General features: G+C 40.0%; 1 protein-coding gene across 8 annotated transcripts in view; it reads left to right on the top strand.

The window, feature by feature from the left end:
• Positions 1 to 19,112, top strand: part of PCCA (propionyl-CoA carboxylase subunit alpha) — a 385,988-nt gene that overhangs the window by 291,585 nt on the left and 75,291 nt on the right. For all 8 annotated transcript variants that reach the window (XM_033435088.2, XM_049701173.1, XM_049701172.1 and 5 more), the window contains one exon: positions 263 to 316. In XM_033435088.2, coding sequence (XP_033290979.1) covers positions 263 to 316 — 54 coding nt within the window. The remainder of the gene's footprint in view (positions 1 to 262; positions 317 to 19,112) is intronic.

The following is a 19,112-nucleotide window of genomic DNA, read 5'->3' as shown; positions in this document are numbered from 1 at the left end:
CTGGACATTTCATGTTAAATGGAATCATATAATATGTGCTCCTTTGTGACTGACTTCTGTTGTAGCATGTATCAGTACTTCATTCCTTTTTATGGCCAAATAATATTCCATTGTATGAATAGGCCATATTTTGTTTATCCATTTATCAGTTGATGGACATTTGGGTTATTCAGCTATTAGGAATAATGCTGCTATGAACATTCATGTACATGTTTTTGTATGGATGAAAATTCATTTTATACCTCTCTTTTTTTTCCCCCAGTGTCTTTCTCGAGAAGCAGGTGGCAACATGAGCATTCAGTTTCTTGGCACCGTGGTAAGTATGAAAGAATTATTATTTTTTATATTCTCTTAATTTACAGAGAGAAAAAGTGATTGACTAGTAGTTATAGCCCATGGGTTTGAACTTGGCTTCATCATGGGTTTGTTTTGCTGTTAAGTGAGATGTCTTTGTATAAGAAATGGGTTCTTTAACGTGTGGGAAAAGATTCCATGATAGAGTAATTTTAGCTATTTCTTATGAGAGACAAAATGGTTTTTTAAATTATCTGTAGTTTGTTGAGTCTTTTAAGTCCTTTTTTCACTGGGGACTTTCTCCCCATTTTTAATAAAAATAAGAACATATTTTAAAAAGATGCTTTTGAAAATAGTGACCTTGGGAATTCCCTGGTGGTCCAATGGTTAAGACTCTGTGCTCTCACTGCCGAGGGCCGGGGTGCCATCCCTGTTCAGGGAACTAAGATCCCACAAGATGCGCGGCATGGCCAAAAAACAAAGAAAATCGTGACCTTGCTGTTCTGTTCTGTATATGTTTTGTTTTGTTTTTGCTCAGTTTTCCTTCTAGCTTTTTTTGTTAGGTGCTTTGGAGTCCACATTTCTAATGAAATTGAATCATAATTTCAAAATTATTTAACTCTACCTAGTGAAAATAAATTTAATTTATAGTTATTATTTTTACTTATAGGTTTATAATGATCATATTAGTAGTAGTATAATTTTCAAAATAATTTGTTGAAAAAGGTACCTTATTGTTTTAATTAGCATTTCTCTGCTTATTGGTATTATATTTGAATATTTCTCCATGTATTCACTTGCTAGGTATCATTTATAATCTGTAAAATGTCTGTTCATGTCTTTTGGGTGCCTTGTTCAGGTTATAAATTCACACTGGGTATTTCTGTTAGGTCCGTGTGTTGAGAATATCAGAGGACAGACCTGTGGCTTAGAGCAAAAGAAGAGTGATTTTGCAGCTATTGAGATAGGAAGGATATTAGTACTAAGGTGCATTTACTGTGTGCTTTGTATATGTATAGAGGTGTAGTAAAGTTTACATATTAAAGTATTTGTATAGGCACCTGCCTGATGTGATGTAAACTTTTAAGTATTGCTCCTTGTGGTTATTCTTGTTTTTCTGATTAATAAGTACTACACATGCTTATTTTTTTAATTAGAAAATTTAAATATTATTTAAATGCATTTTATAAGAAATTGTATTAGGTTTCTCCAAAGAAACAGAACCAACACGATGTGTGTGTGTATTATATTTTTATATATTACAGAGAGAGAGATTGATTGATTGAGTGATTGATTTTAAGCAATTGGTTCACATGATTGTGGATGCAAGTCCCAAACCTGCAGGGTAGACCAGGGAAGAGTTGCAGTTCAAGTCCAAAGTCAGTGTGCTTGAAGGATTCCCTCTTGCTTGGGAGGTCAATCCTTTTTCTTCAACTGAGTGAATGAGCCCACCGATATTATTAGAGGGTCATCTGCTTTACTCAAAGTCTACTGATTTAAGTGTTAATCTCATCTAAAAAAATACCTTCGTAGAAGCATCTAGAATAATGTTTGGCCAAATATTTGAATACTGTTGCCTAGCCAAGTTGACACATAAAATTAACCATCACGGAAGTATTCATTTTATTCCCTAGAGGTATTTAAGTTTTTAACAGTAGACATATGCTTCCAGAAATAGATTTATACATCTTTTCATGCAAGAATAAATTGTGGATATCTTTCTAAGTCATTACATAAAGATCCATGTCATTCTTTCTCACAACTACCTGGAATTATATTACATGAAGGTTTTTCTGTACCTCTGTGCTCATGCTAGAAAGGGCACTTACGCTGTCTCTGCTGCTTGATATCTCTCCTTGGATTCCAATAGATTTCTCAGGGCTCAGATACTGAAAACTGAGTTCTTGATAGCCACAACCTGCAAAGAAACCAAACCAACATAAAGTTTCTCCAGGCAGTTTTTCCTGTCTCAGAAAATGGCAACTTAAGCTAAAACCTTGTCTTTTCCTTGATTCCCCTCTTTCATCCTCCCACTGCGCCCCCATCCTGACCAGAGTCTTCGTCGTCTCCTGTCCAGATTCTTGCAGCAGCCAGTCTTCCCACCTCCACCCCTGCTCCCTGCTTTATCATTAATATAGCAGTTAAAGTGATCCTTCTAAAATACACATCAACTCAGCCGACCTTGTTGCTCTTCTTCAAACGTGTTGGGCACAGGCGTCAGGGCCTCGTCATTTGCCTCTCTCCTGCCAGGCCTCACTCATGGCCTCATCCAAGCCTAATTACCTCCCAAAGGTGGCACCTCCAGATACCGTCATATTGGGGATTGTAGTTCAACGTATGAATTTGGGGGGGGCACAAACATTTAGTTCACAGTATACACTTAGTTGGTAGAGCTACATACCCCAGAACTTTTCCAGGATATCTGTGCCTATTTCAAATAGTAAATTGTCTGGGTTTGTTTTGTTTGCATGTTTTTTGGTGAAGCTGTGAGTTTGTGTATGTCAGATAGTATAAGCTCACAGAGAAGTAGAAAAGGTCCAGTATTTTATGTAACCCTACTTCCTTACTTGAACTGTGCTTCACAATAAGGAAGAATATTTTGTTACGACTTGAAGAATGCAGAAGTTACTGTTTTATTCCAAATCTTGTATTGCAATCATTGTTTATATTTAATTTTTTAAAGTTCCATTATCTTTAAAACGCCGTAATATTAAGACAAACATATATCTCAGTAAGGCGGAATTTTTTTTTCATGTGAAATCAATACATATTGCCCGAAAGAGAGAATAAGCTTCGACTACATTGAGCAGCTTCTTCATAGCTGTGCTTTTGGCATTTACCCAAGGACTCTTGAGGAACTATCAAATTATACGTCTTTGAAGCTTAGCCAGAGATCTTAATGAAACCAAATCATGCTAAAGTTCTTAAAGCTAGTTTAAATCTCAAATTGTACATTTTAAATTAAGTTTTTATTGATAATAAATATACTTTATTTCTCATTAGCCTTGAAAGCTTGAGTAACAATATCTGTAGAATAAACATGTTTTACAAAGATTTACCATGAAGAATGGTATTAATATGACCCTTGTTACACTAGCACAATAAGATTTCAAAGTAAGCATTCACAAAGTAACAGCGATTAATGACAACCATCGAAAACAATTTTGAACTCCATCAGTTTAACTCAGGAGGGTAAACTTAATATGATAATTCATCTAGTTGAATTGTATCAGCTTAGCAGGAAAGTATGTAAATACGTGACCCTTACCTAGTTTCTAAATGGATGCTGTGCTGATAGATTTATCAGTTCCATTAAAGAACTTTGGGGAGCTTCGGAATTTCAGCAATTGTTCCCTTGGAGGCTGAAAACCCAACCTGATCTCATACTGGGACCATTCTGGTCTGCATATTTCCATAATTTGCCTTTGCTACTAATATGACAGCAAGACACAAATAACTGTTTCTAATAATATCAGATGGAGTTGTGGAGGACAGCATTTTAATGTAGTAAAAGACCTCCCCCTGGGGTTGTTATTGCTACTATAGAACAGCAGCTACACAGTTGCAACTGCAGTCTCTTAATTGATTTGTTTAATTAGCAAGAGCTGAAGCTTGGGCTGAATCTTGTCATCTGATATCATAGGACCCAAAATCTGCATCATTCATATTTATAGATATAGGAACACCATCAAAAAGTTCTACTTTTTCTGAAAACTCACTTGTGGATATGGAATTTTAATAGAGTAAACTCCCATTTGTTAAAATTCCAAATAATTGGAAAATGAACTAGGTTTGTTATTGCTTTTCTTTACCAGTACTCTTTTGAGAAGTAAATTATGTCATGCGTTTTCGCTTATTATTGTCTTCGAAAAATAAGCATCCAGAGAACTTCTTTGGTCTTCTGTACCTTATAAATCCTTCTCTTTACGTGTCTGACTCATCTCTAGTCTTCATTTGCCTTTTTCTCCCTTCTCTGTTCCATCCCTTTCTCTGTATCACTGGGGTTTCAGGAGGGGCACGATGGCTTATTGGGATTTCTTGCATGGTGGCCCCATGTCCTAGCCTTTGCAGCTACCTGGAGGCCTATTTCCCTGTGTGCTTACCCCTTGGCAGGACATCTGACTGAATTAACCCTGGGACTTGCCTCACTTAACCCAAGTTAAGTGCAGTTAAGTTAAGACCAAGCTGCACTGGTCCTAGTTTCCTTGGATGGGGAAAAGAGAGGGGACTGGGAAGTGTCTAGCATAGAACCCCAGGGCCTTCATCAGACAGCCACTTCCACCCTATACACACAGGGCTCCATGCCCACTGCGTCAAGCTGTCCTTATTCCTGACCCTCTTCCCCTCCAGCCATAGAAAGCAGGTGGTGGCCACAGGCTAGACGTTTTGTGGAGGGTTGATGAAGTCTCTCTGTTTTTTTTTTTTTTGCGGTACGCAGGCCTCTCACTGTAGTGGCCTCTCCCATCGCGGAGCACAGGCTCCAGACGCGCAGGCTCAGCGGCCATGGCTCACGGGCCCAGCCACTCTGCGGCATGTGGGATCTTCCCGGACCAGGGCACGAACCCGTGTCCCCTGCATCGGCAGGTGGACTCTCAACCACTGTGCCACCAGGGAAGCCCAGTCATTACATTTTTTAATGAGCATACATAAAGCCTGGCATTTATTGGTAGTCATGGTAGTCGGTCATCTCACGTTGATTGAGCATCTATTATGTGATGACATTGAGTTCTGGCAATCCACAGGAAAAAGACATCTCTGCCAGCAGTGGCCCACTGTCAACTGAGGATATAGAAATATGAGTGTGATGAGAGTGATAATAGACGTTTGTATGAAGGAGACGTATTCTGGGGCTTGGAAAAAGGAAATGGGGGAATTGTGAAAAGCTCCCCAGTGAATATGTCGAGCTCATGCTTAGACTCTAAGGATGAATAGAATTTGCAGTCAGGGAAGAGCATTTCAGATAGAAGGGAACAGCATCTGCAAAGTCCCTGAGACAGCATGTTCAGAAACTGCTCTGTGATGATGGTGGAGAAAGCACAGGGAATAAACGAAGGTTGAGAAGCATGAGGTTGCCCACGGGTTTAAGGAAGAGCAGGTTGGCTAGTGAGGGTGGCAGGCAGGTGGCAAAGGTCTGTGTGGGAGATGAAACTAGAATGGCAGGAGCTGGGTGTTGCAGGACCATGCCAAGGAGATTGGACTACTCTTTAGACTTTGAAAGAAGAGAATCTCAGTATCACCTGAGGTGTATTTTGTTTTGTCTTGATTTTAAAGAGATCTTGAGAGAGTGAGCAAATAAAGAAGAGGTCCATTTGAGAGTCTCCTCTTAAGGATCCAGAGTCTAGTTTTATGTATTAGGCAGAATTGAAGATGATGCTGAGGTTTCTAGATGTGGTGGACGCTGCAGTTAACTGTGGGAGCAAAAGAGGAGGAAGGGAAGGAAGGATTACACAAGAGGAAAGGTGGAATAGATAATGAATTGGGTTTTTGACCATTTTAAGTTTGAAATGCCAGAGGGGCCTCTATGATGTAAGGGAAAGACAGGGAAAATGATGAAGGGTGAGCATGTCAGTGGGTACTTTGTGGGCATGAAGAGGTGATATCTGAAGTCTGCAGTAGGTGAGGTTGCCTGAGGGGATGGTGAAGGGACAGGCCCAGAATGGACCCCTGGGCAATGCCCACATCCGGGGGAGGCATCTAGCATCTCTAATATAATTATTTTAAAATGACATTATCTGTTGTCCAAATCATTTCTATTATGTGTGGCTATTGAAGCCAATTTAGTGCAACCTCGATCATGATTTCACCTCAATCATGATTTCACAGTATCCTAGGGTGTCTCTAATTATTTCATAGTATCTCAAAATCCTGCTGCCGTCTGCCAAAGATCCTCAAACTAAAACTGATTTTAATGAATAACAGAATGCCTTACGTTTGTGCGATGCTTTAGGATTTTAGAATGCTTGATTCCATTCAGTTTCCAAGATAGGCCATATAGCATCGTAGAGTTAGTTGTAAAACTTACACACACAACACTCTTTGAAATGTTGTCAATTTAAAATATTTGCAGTTAGTTATATGTTCACAAGAAATTTCTGTAAACTACCAGGATGTTAGTGAATTTTGAGGTGAGGGGTTTGGGGGAGGTATACTAAATAAAGCTTGATTTCTTATGTTTGAATCTTACATCTCCCACTTACCAGCTTTGTGAGTTTGAACAAGTTACTTAACCTTTCTGGTCCTCAATTTTCTCATCAGCAAAATATCTACTTTCATGGAATTGGTAATGGTTGAATAAGAAAATGTTGGTAAAATGTTTGAAAATAGTAGGAACTTAGCATATAGTGGCTCAACTATTTTTATAGCCCCTGAAAATATGGAATACACTCTCCCTTTGCAGTCATTTTACCTCGCTTTTTTCCCTCCTTTTTCTTGCTTGCTTTGGAGACATGCTGTCATCTGAAATTGTAATCTCAACTGAGATCACACTTGGTAGGCAATCTATCAAAATATTCAGAAGGAAAATACTTCTGTTTTATTTGGAAAGTCTAATTTTTGTTCATCCTATGATTTCTGACCGCCTCACACAGTTAGCATACCATTTGTCATTGGATGCTAAATATGAAGCACGTATTTAAACCTGCACCTGTGGCAGCAAGATGCTTAAGAACATCTGCTTCCTTGAAGCATAATGAAGTTCACCAAGAACAGCCTTGGCTTTGGTGTCTTGCGTTTGAAAGGCAACATACTTTTGATATAGGCCCTGTTACGATGGTGCTTATGGGACTTCATAAACCAGCCTCACTTCGAAAGGATTTTAGTTTAGGAAAACCATTTAAGGCCATTGTGGTGTAGTACTACGTATTGCTGATCTTTCATACATAAATAAAATTAATTGATTGTTGTTATTTACCTTATGGTGAGAATGATGTGGAAATGGCAGCTCTTTCTCATGGAAGCCAAGTCAGACAGTGGTTCTCAAACTTGAGCATGTGTAAGAATCACCTGGCAAACTTGCTGAAAATGCAAATCCCCAGGTTCCAGTGAAGCTGATTCCCTAGGTTTGAGTAGGGCCTAAGGATCTGCATTTGTAAAAATCGGTTTAAAGTAGCCCAGGACTAGGATTTGGAGTATATTTTCACACTTAATGTAGAATTAGTGTCTAGTTTAGGAAATTGATACCCAAAACTACATTGTATTACTGGTCTTATGAGTGGAGCATAGGAACAATGTTCTGGTTGTTTCTTATTATACTAAGAGGATAGGACAAGCATTTGATTATTTGAAATAATTGATTATATATTCATAATACATATTTTTTAATCAGGTAGGGACATGATAGGACCTAAAGTATGATTAAATCCATAGTATCATCAACTGTATCTTTTAAGTTTACTTATCAACTGCAGTCTTTTAGGTTTAGTCTGAATTATTCCAAGACTTAGTTAGACCCATAAGACAGTGACAATTTTTATTTTTGGCCTAGATCAGGGTTTTTCAATCTTGTCAATAATGACATTCTGAAATGGATAATTTTTTGTTGTGGGAAACTGCTTTGTGCACTATGGGATGTTTAGCAGCCTCCCTGGCTTCTACCAATTAGAGGCCAGAACACCTCCCCAGATATAACAACCAAAATTGTCTCCAGACATTGCCAAATGGCCCTGGGAATAGGGAGGGGGCAAAATCATCCCTAGGTGAGAACCACTGGCCTAGACTATATGTAGTAGTTGGGATTTCAGAGTTTCCTTTTCTCATTTCACTAATAAATATAATGTTCTAGAGATGAGCTCTCTAGAACAAATGTGATACTTCTCAGTGGCCTGAAGCTTACAAGATCTTATATACACATGCTTATACATCCCGACCTACTCAAATGCCTTATGCAAAGAAAATAACAGTGAACTGTAGCTAGCCTGATGCTTGATTTGACTTAGGAACATGCTTGACTACTGGCTGTGTGGGTTACTTGTTCTTAGTCTTCCTCATATTTTATCTTAAACCAGATCTGTCCTGGACAGCCATTCCTGAAAGGTAGGCCAAGTTCTAGTTTGTGTAATTGCATTCTGTTTATTCGGATCCTTTTAACCGTTGGAATAGCCATACTGTTATTGTTCACATGAGACCCTCGCATCCTGAGTCCACAGCGAGAGTGTACAGTTACTACCTGATCGTAGAAGCCACTGCTATTCCATGGGCTCCACTTTGCCTGTCATCGTCCTGGTGAGATGCATCAAGTAGAGTATGTTACATGCATCACCTCACAGTGGCATCGATGAAGAAGTACTTTTCTGTTCTTTTTCAGCTAGCATTTAGTTGCCTAGCTCTGTAATATTCTGTGGCACTTGCCCTGTGTGTGGAAGGTATATGGCAGGATGCCTGGCAAGGCATGGGAAAGTCCCGTAGTCATTAGTAGCTCAGGTATGTATTCTGAGAGGTAGCTTTCCCAGGCTGGCATATGTTTTGTATGGTGTAAATTCTCAAGATTGTGGGGGACAGCTGATGTAATGACTAGGTAATGACTAATCAGTGTTAATTACCTAGGTAATTACAAAGCATCAGGGGACACGTGAAACTGCCCAGTGACCTTGTGTGAAGTGGAAGCCCTGCCTAATTTAAGGGTGGGGAGATAATTCATGTGTACGTTCTAACAGTCACCCTTGGAGTCCACTGTGTCCTAGAGCTCAGAACACCCCTTTCCTGTCTCAGCTGCTCGGCAGAGTGGCCTTTTAAAACTGGGGTGGGGCTTCCCTGGTGGCCGGGAGACAACGTGCTCAGAACGCCTGCAGTAAGCCTGCTGCCTACGGCTGGTCACCTCGTTTGCTTCCCACAACCGTTGAGATCATCAGCATGCCTCCCACCTCACGGATGAAGCGATGCCTCTGCTGTGATTTGTCAGAATGGCTCGTACGGTGAGGGCAGCCATAATGTCATACCTGGACCTGGCGACAAACCTTGGCTTCCTCACACCAGCACGTGCGTGGTTGGGATTTAGGTCCTCCCGTGGCCCTTCGCACTTCTGTATGATTCCTGACTACCTGGTGGAGAGCAGCTTGTGCGGAGGTGGGGGGACTAACCCTCCTCTTCTTCTGTGTTTGAACTTAGAGCCCAGCCACTTAACAGCTAGTGTTGAAGGTCTGTGTCCTTCAGCTTCCCCTTGTGAATTAGTTTCATATTGGGGCCGAGGGCGGGGGCTTTCTCTTAGAAAAGGTAATCTTTATCCAAGTAACTATTGTAGATATTAAAAATAGATTAAAATGGTAATTTGATATACATTTGATATAAAGCCTTTCCTCTCAGTGAGAATGTAAGACGACCTCAGCTGACACTTAAGGTGATTGGGGTGTGGAATACATGTTAACATGCGTCGTGAAAGATTAATTGTTCTAGTTTAAGTATTTAACCTCTGTTTCTCTACCCTCTGCTACTTTATTCAACCAAACTTTGAGTCCCCTTGAAGGATTTTAGGAATAACGCAGGTGGGTTTTGAAATACAGATTGCCTGGCGATATTTTGCAGTATTGCAAGTCTAAACCAGTGGTTCTCAACCCACTGATTCTGCTCCCTGGGGGACCTTTGGCAGTGTCTGGAGACATTTTGGTTGTTACAAGTGGTGGGCTGCTACTGGAATCTAATGGGCAGATGTCGTTAAATTTATTGCGAGCATCACCAACCAAGGAGGCTTCTGAAACATCCTCCAATAAATAAGACAGTCCCCTACAAAAGAATTACCTGACTTAAAATGTCAGTAGTGCCAAAGGGTCTGTGTCCAGACAATAATTATGGAAGGGCATATAAATGTCTGTGACCATCTCCTCAGCCCTTCACAAAGCTCTCTAACACTCTGCAGACTTACTCTTTTAACATGCCCCTGGATGAGCAGTCCACAGCTATTCCACCCTGTTCATTCTGTGTTATCTCATGAAGCCTTACTTTGTAAATTGAAAGAACTGCTGGCGTCTTGATTATACTAGAGGAAGAACTGGGCCCCATGTACATGTATGTCATATATATTGTTTTACTATTTTTTCCTAATATTGATGACTCTTTTGTGTGCATTTGTGTCTTCACAAAATTTTGACCAATATATCAATTTTATAAATGAAGTTTTCTCTTAATCAGTGTCTGCAGTTATGATCCAAAGGCCTTTGATATTGGTTTTTTATATTCTTGATTGTACCTACATTTCTTTTCAAAAAGAACAAAGTTTTTTATAGTTCACGCTCGCCCATCAGAGTTTCCTTGTTGGATCATCTTTGTTAATGCCACGGCTACTTAGAGTAAACGATCAATTAGATATTGTTGTATCAATTTATCAATTTGTTGAAAATAAACCTATATAAGTACATGCTGTGTGATCCACATGTACACACAGCATGTCTGAGCTTTTGACAAAGCCTGTATCTTCCAACTGGCAGCTCTTGTGGTTTGAAGGCCAGCTTGTGAGGAGGTGAGAGTGGTGGCCTCACCCCTCATTGATAACTTCCCCCCACCTCCACTCCGTGCAGTCTGCATCCTGGCCCTCAGTGGGTCTGCTGGCCTGGTCTTCACTTGGCAGGGGGTTCTGAAATGTACCTGCAGGATTTTAATTTATAAAGGTGACTTAGTGCCGGCACAGAGAAGTTAATGCTACTGAAAGAATTTATTACTTACGTCTCCTAAGAGAAGGGGGTCCCCCATGCCACACAGGGCCACTGGGAAAGCACCAGCCGGGTCAGGAAACAAAAAAGGAATGCGGGGAAAGCATGGGTGGGAGCCTTTACTGGGGTTTCCGCAGGAAAGGCCAAGTAGGGCAGGGTAAACCGTTTAGGATTGGCTAGTTTGAATAATGTCAGTAGGCTTTGGGCTCTAGGGGTGGTCTCTAGTTGTCTGGTCCCTGGCCTTAGGGTGATTTGGGGCAGGAAACCATGGCTTGGTGTGTGAGTTAGATAAAGCGGGTGGCTGGTTGCATATGAGCGTCACTGTCTTTAGGAGTTAGCTGGCCCTGGGGGGGCAGGCGCTCTCAGGCCTGTAAGGCCCCCAAGACATACAGAAAATTTAAAAAAACCATGATTAATACACAGAGAACCTGGTAACAGAATCGGGGGAACTGATGTCCAGTAACTAAACTCACGAAGACTGATGTCTAAACCAGAATGCATTTATATTAATTTGAGGTGACGGAGATTTCTTCCAGTGACCAGATCTTTAAACCTGCCCTCCAGAATGTTGACTGAATGGTGGCACTAGAATAATAAGGAAGCTAGTTAGTTAGAATAACTTTAGAGCTGGTCTGGGTTACATGCTAACAAGAGCGAAGGGAGACTGAGTGTACCTGTGCTGTGCTGAAACCTGCAAATCACTTCTAACGTTCACCCAGCACACCCTCTGGGGCCCACCTCCTTGCCTTCTCCTTTTTCTGTGCGTTAGCGCTACTGTCATCTTCCTGAAGAAAGGACCCGCACAGTCAGTCAGGCTGCAGCTACCCAAACCTTCATCACGGACCTATACTGTATAGAATGTAGTTCTCCTTCCCTCGGGCTGACGTGCACATCACTTGGATTTAAATTTTGAGTGTCCCCAAAACGCTGTGGTCGTGCACTTTCATAGGTGGTTAGTATAGCACTTCTGTGTGGAGTTTTACCAGCATGGCTCTCAGAAGTTCCTAAGAATCTTCCATTTCTTTGGTAACACCCTCTGTAGTATATATACTCAGAAAATTTCTTTTCTTTTCTTTTCTTTTTTTTTTTTTAACAGAAAGAGCCCTGAAAGATCTCATTTCTAGCCCCAGTAATGCTTTTAAACTGGTTGTGTGACCTTCCTAAACCTGTTTTCTTTGTTGTAAAATGAAAGGTCGAGGTCGGTGACCTCCAAGGTCTTTCCTGGCACCGTTCCTGCTCTGAGAATGATTACATTTGTCACAATGTGCAGTTGGCTTTGCAACAGTAGCAGAACATCACATGTGCAACTTATTATCATTGTCTATCTTTTGATTTTGATTTTTTAAAAATTTCCTTGGGTCTCATGCGGGCAGACATCACTGGCTTATCACATACTGGTATTGTGTCCTGTTACTTGATTTCTGGGGACAGCACATTGTGCTGCTACAGGCTCAGTGCTAATAATCAAGATTATATGTTCTGCTTACTGGGACTTTTTTGTGTGGTTTCTGGGGGGAAAATGCAAATGCTTTTCAATTATTCTAAGGGAATTTTGATTAACCCCCTGGGTAGTGTTCTCTGTACCCCCTGCCATGGAGAAGCGAGTTTTATTGAACAGAAGGTGTAGAACTGAATTGCTCATATGTGTTTGCTTTCTGGTGCCTATAGTATTTCAAGCTAAAGCATTTAAATAAATAGTTAATAAATGTCTGTCTAAAATAGGTCAAAACTGTTAGAAACTAAGCCTTTTGTTCTTCAATTTCAAATGCAGATAAGTTCATTTGACTTCTAAGTGGAATTTCTAAGGTACAGACTCACATTGTTCTTTTATATGTGTAAAAAGTAGTTATTTTTGACTGGAATTGTCAACATCCTGCTTACTACATAATTCTAAGTATTTGCCCTTAGGAGCAGATACTTACATTTATTCCAACATTGCTATTTTTGTTGTTGCTTTTGTAGATATTTTGCATGTTTACTGTTTTCTTCGCCTGTGTGTCCAATTGTACCTTTTGCATCTGGCTGGAATATAGGTGCTTGATTTATAGAGAATTTCCAAATTTCTGCCTCTGAAGCCTTTAAAACACACACACACACACACACACACACACACACACACACACACACACACACACAACGGTTTTATTGAGATATAATTCCCATTCCACACAATTTACCCATTGTTCCAAGAATACAATTCAGTATGTTTTAGTCTATTCACAGAGCTGTGCACCCGTTACCACAATCAGTTTTAGAGCCCTTTCATCACCCCAAAAAGAAGCCCCAGACCCATTAGCAGGCATTCCCCATTTCCTTCAACCCTGTCAACCCCTGGCAGCCACTAATTTACTCTCTGTCTCTATATATTTACCTGTTCTGGACATTTCATATAAACAAAATCATGCAATATGTGGTCTTTTGTGACTGGCTTCTTTCACTTAGCATGTTTTCAAAGATTCATACATGTTGTAGCATCAGTACTTCATTCTTTTTTTTGCCAAATAATATTCCATTTTATGGATATACCACAATTTTTCCTTCAGAATGGACATCTGCATTGTTTGTCTTAAAAGCTATTATATATCACGTTGGCCAAAAAGTTCGTGATGTCGAAAAACCTGAACGAAATTTTTGGCCAACCCATTATGCTGCTATGAACATTCCTTTATATATGTTTTTGTGTGGATGTATGTTTTCATTTCTCTTGAGTGTATACCTACGAGTGGGATTTCTGGGTCATGTGGCAATGCTGTGTTTCACTTTTTGAGGAACTGCTAGACTTTTCCAAAGCAGCTACACCCATACATTGCTGAGGGGAATTTTACATTCCCCTCAGCAATGTATGAGTTATTTAATTTCTCCACATCCTTGCCAACATGTGTTACTGTCTTTTTGTGTTTTTTGGAATATAATTGATATATAATATTATACTAGTTTCAGGTGTACAACGTAATGATTCAGTTTTGGTATGTATTGTTAAATGATCACCACTGGAAGTCTAGTTGACATCTAATGTCTTTTTGATTCTAGTCACCTAGTAGGTATGAGATCAGGACTCATTTTAAAATGTTTTCTATGCAGGATTCCTCCTTTTCCCTAGAACTCATGATAAATGCAAGAGTATCCAAAAGTGTGTATTAGTTGTTTTGTTTATTAAAACAAACTTAACCCCTAACAAAACATATAATTTTAATTATTATATGTTTTCTGTTACATTGCTGACTGTACCTCAAATAAAATGTTTTTTATATTAAGCAAGCAGTTCCTTTTATTTCCCTAGGCTTTGTTTTTTTTTTAATGGTAGCACATACTGTGCAGGAAGGTCATTACATAAAGAGAGGAAAAAAGAATATCCAGCATCAAAGAGAAAGTTAATGCTGTTCATATAATTTTATTTATTTATTTGTTTGTTTGTTTTGGTTTTTTTTTGCGGTACGCGGGCCTCTCACCGCTGTGGCCTCTCCCGTTGTGGAGCACAGGCTCCGGACGCGCAGGGTCAGCGGCCATGGCTCATGGGCCTAGCCGCTCCGCGGCATGTGGAATCTTCCCGGACCGGGGCATGAACCTGTGTCCCCTGCATTGGCAGGCGGACTCTCAACCACTGCGCCACCAGGGAAGCCCTCGTATAATTTTTTAATAGGCATCTTATAACGTTTTGAGATTTAAAGCAACTAATAATATTTTTTGCACATTCCTGAGCATTCCCCTCTTGTTGCCTGTGAACTGGTGTTTTGCTTTGGAAACTCAGATAGTGAAAATATTTGTCAACGCTTCGAATACCAGTGCTTTACTTCTTTAGTCATTTAGGTATTAATCTTGTTCTGTAGACCACCTACATGTGTTTGTAAGGGCTGTAATAACTGACACTGTATTTAATTAGCACTAATATTGTGTAGAAGGAAAAAACATATTAAGTATCTTTCCAAGTCACTAGTTCGAAATTAGCAGAAGCTTGGAGGAAAAAGTCCTTGTCTATGTTGCACTGTTCTTTTGCACAGCTGTGGAAATTTGTGGTCCATTTCCTCGTTCATTCATTCTTTCATTCATTCATTCACTCAACAAGTTTTTGTTGGGTGCTATTTGTTGGGTGCCAAACCATGTTCTAGGTACTAGGGAAGTGGACCAATTTCAATAGGACAGAAGTGTGAATCACAAATAGGTATCCAATGGCAACCAGCTGGTGTACACAGTGTAGTAAGTGAATATTGGCATGTCCACAAAAATCACCTTTCGTAGCTCCTCGTAGCAAAACTGGAGGACACTGAGGTCAGTTCTCAGAGTACCCTGTTAGGGGTGGGGCAGGGAAGTCCCTAAATAGGGGGAATGAAGCCTTTGGATTCTGATGTTTGTCACTTTATTCTCCCTTTTTAAAGTTAAGGGCCATTTTTTCATTCTGTTGTCTTAAGTCTCTTTCCACAAATGTAAAGATCTTGCTTCCTTTCTTAAATTTCATGTTGGCTTCTATATCTGTTACTTCAATTATATATACCCCTTCTGTTTGTGCACAAAAAGTAATTTACATGTTGATAAGGAGGGAGGTTATACATGTGTGGGGCAAGGGGTATATAGGAAATTGTATCTTTTGCTTAATTTTGCTTAAACCTAAAAAACTGTTCTAAAAGTCTGTTTTTTAAAATGTAATTTACCGGGTGGTGATTGAGGGCACCTACGTTTTAAAGTCAGGCAGACACTTATTGATTGGCTCTTTGATCTTAGCTTTATTTACTCTCTTCAAGACCAGTTTCCTGGTCTGTAAAATAAGAGTAATAATAACAGCATCTTTTTCATTGGCTGTTGTGAGAATTAAATGAGAGAATGCAGGCGAGGCACTTAGTGTAGTTCCTGGCACAAAGTAATCACTCAGTAAATTTAACTAGTATTGTGGAAATATATTTCATACCCAGGAATAAAGTTTTATTCGCCTTTATGAAGCATGATCCTGGGAACTTTCTAGTTGCCACAGCTGTTTCCCAAGGGCAACTAATTTAGACCTACAGCCTATAACTCACTCAGTGTGACTTGTTTTCTGTTTCTTCATTCTAATATGAACATTTCTGTAACACAGTCTTTTTCCCTGAATATCTAGTGTGTGGATGCCTCAGCTAGGTCGTCAGCTGGGTAGAGTGGCGGGGTGACAGCGCCTTGCAGCAGACTTGGCGAGAGTGGAGGGTACTGGTGACGACTAGGGCAGGCCTGCCGCAGGGAAGCGGGGGCCGGAAGGGACGAGGGGTCAGGGGAGACTCAAGCTTGTTGTCAGGCTGAGGAGAAGGAGCTGATTGGGAGGAAGAAAGAGTACAGCTGATAAAGCAGGTCCCGGTGAGCCGGGAGGGACAGGCCAGGAGTCCTGCGTGCCCAAGGCGAACAAGAGGAGTGCTCGCTCCCTGGCTGGCAGTGGGCGCAGATCTAGGGAAGTTTGTAGGGCGGCAGGCTGTGTAGGGAGCCAGCGAGCTCTGTTCTCCTTGGTGAAAGTGCTAATCCATTTAGTAATAGTTACTCTATTGCTATAACAAGCTTTTTTATTTTAAAAGACCAGTGTAAGCACAGTGTATTTTACTTTACACTAATTTAGAGTGAAGATTCATACTATTTTTAAAGCTAAATATACCATAGGTGCTATTTTTTATTTATTACCTAATGTGTCTAATAATAGAATTAGCAAAAAGGTGACTAAATTATCCAAATTTGACTTTGTACTAACATCATGCTTGGCTTACTCAACATCCCTGAAGGTCAGCAAGAGATAAATTTGGCCCAGACTGGTCTTTTTCTGCATTTCATCACTTAAAAAGGGGGAAAAAAAAGAAAGAACAGAGGAGAACAAGCCATCTTTTACTTTTATAATTTTTAATCCATCATTAAAAGTACAACTTGCTTTATGATCTAAAGAAATACCATCTAAGTCTTTATATTAGGAACAAAAGTGAGCCTTTCAGGAAAAAAAGGAGCAGAGCTTAATCTGCATTAGCCCTTTGATGTATTTCTAGATTTTACAAAGCTTCCCGTTGTTCCCGCCACGTTGAGACAGACCCAGTCACGTGTCCAGCAATGCCGATGTCCTTTTCTCCTTAGCACGTGCTGAGCTAGAGAGGGCTGGACCATTGCATCCGGGATGTATTTCCACAGGTGTTGGCCCAATGGGAGTTTCACTTCCCAGTACTCCTTCTCCAGGCAAAGATTCTTTTTTTCAAAAATTTCATTTTATATTGGAGTATAGTTGATTAAGGGCAAAGATTCTTAAGTTAATGATTGGTTTGGAAAAATAAACTATATTGCCCTTTTGCTCTTCTTTTGAATATTTCTTTAAGATGCAACTGATATTGGTATATCTAGGGGGCTTTACTGAGAAGTAGAAAAATGCTAGTTGAAAAAAGTCATATTCATCTATAGTTTTGAAATATGAAATGCAGTAGATAAGTTTTGCTTTTAAATTTAAAAAAATCCTATTGTTTCAATTCTTGCCATTTTTATCCCTTTTATTTCATCATTTCTTGTAACCTAGTTTTATGTTAGGGTGCTGAACTTTATGTAGCAACTTCTTTTGTTTTCTTCTGTGATTTTCTTCCTCATATTTAATCTTCTGAAAAAATTTTTGATTGGAGTACAGTTGACTTCCAATGTTGTGTTAGTTTCAGGTGTATAGCAAAGTGAATCAGTTATACATATATACACTCTTATTTTAGATTCTTCTCCCATATAGTCATTACAGAGTATTACTAGTTACCTATTTTATATTTATATAACAACTTCTTGATGAGCACATCTTCTTCCATTGTGATGGTGAGAGGTGTATGTTTTTAATGCCCTTTCTATAGATTGACATCATTGCCAGAAGTGGTGCTTGGTGCCAGCTAGTTTCATAGATGGAAGAAAACAATCCAGGTTTCAGTTTCACAAATGGAAAAACAAAATCTAAAAGGAAAAGGAAGCAATTCGTTAGCAGTGGGCCACTGTGCAGAGTAGGATAACCTGCCTTCAAAGATTTTTGTCTTGAGCACTGTAATGTAATGTTTAATAAATAGTTTACTTCAAAGGACTTCACTACAAGAAAATAGGCAGCTTTCCTGCTATTCTTGTTTCTGGTTCAGTTTTACTATAAGTAGCTCATATCCGGTCCTCTGTGGTCTGAGGTGGTCATTTGTGTTTATGATCCTAACACTGAAACTGTAAGAACTGTGGCCCTATTTTAAGTCAATAGCAAGTACACAGTGGTCTGCAGGAACTGATCGAGGCTCTCCTGAAGCCCTTGACACTTTGACGCATCTTAAGGAAAGTGCTCAGACGCTGTAAGCAGTATGCACGTGATTATGTCCTCCAAAAATAGAAAACTAAATTTACTAAGGAAGGACTAGAAAAACTCATCAAAATGTACGTAAAGTTTTTGATGTATTGTGATCACTCCTGTACTCCCATTCTAAACTTCTAAACACCATGTTCAGTATCCTTGAGATAAAAGCCTGAGGTTACAAAGATCATTGGAGATGTTTGAATTTTTCTTTTTCTTCCTGTAGATATATTTGGCATATGTAGAATTTGAGAGTCCACTATTAATATCAGTTTCTTCCAGATATTACCAGATAGACAGATGGAACTCAAAATAAACTACTGGAACTCAGAAAACACTATTGTTTCTTTTCCCTATAAATTTTAACCCAGCAGTATTTTGGGTCTGGGTGGAACCTGGCTGAATCCATTTTGAAGAGGCTCCCGCAGTGATTCTGGTGAATATCTCTGTAAAATCACTACTGTAAATTCTTGCTGGGTATGATCTTGTTTTGTTTATTTTTTATCGCTCAGTATTGACTCAGTGATAGGACCTAGGGCCATTCTAAGATATATAGACTTGAGACAGTTTCACACTGGCTTACTCCCTCTTCCATTCCTATTCTTTCCTCTTACTCGAGCGCGCTCTCTCTCTCTCTCTCTCTGCTCAGAACTGAGGAGAATGCATTGCTCTAAGATCTAGCCCTGTAAGCAGAGGGGCTAAGGGGTGAATGGGGGTGGGGGGGAGGAGGGAGGGAGTGGGTGTGTGGGAGGGAGAAACTGCCCCACCCCATTGCGCTCACACGGCAGTGGAAGGGGCTTATGGATTGGGCCTGTGTTTCTGCATTAGCCACGTTGTTCTTTAAAGCCCTGGCTAGCGGAGCCACCTCTTTCCCCCCCACCCTTTGTATCCTTGAGTCT

The sequence above is a fragment of the Orcinus orca genome, chromosome 18 (genome assembly GCF_937001465.1).
Source record: "Orcinus orca chromosome 18, mOrcOrc1.1, whole genome shotgun sequence".
Classification (NCBI taxonomy): domain Eukaryota; kingdom Metazoa; phylum Chordata; class Mammalia; order Artiodactyla; family Delphinidae; genus Orcinus; species Orcinus orca.
The sequence above is the reverse complement of the archived record's forward strand: the minus strand, read 5'-3'. Positions and strand labels throughout refer to the sequence as shown.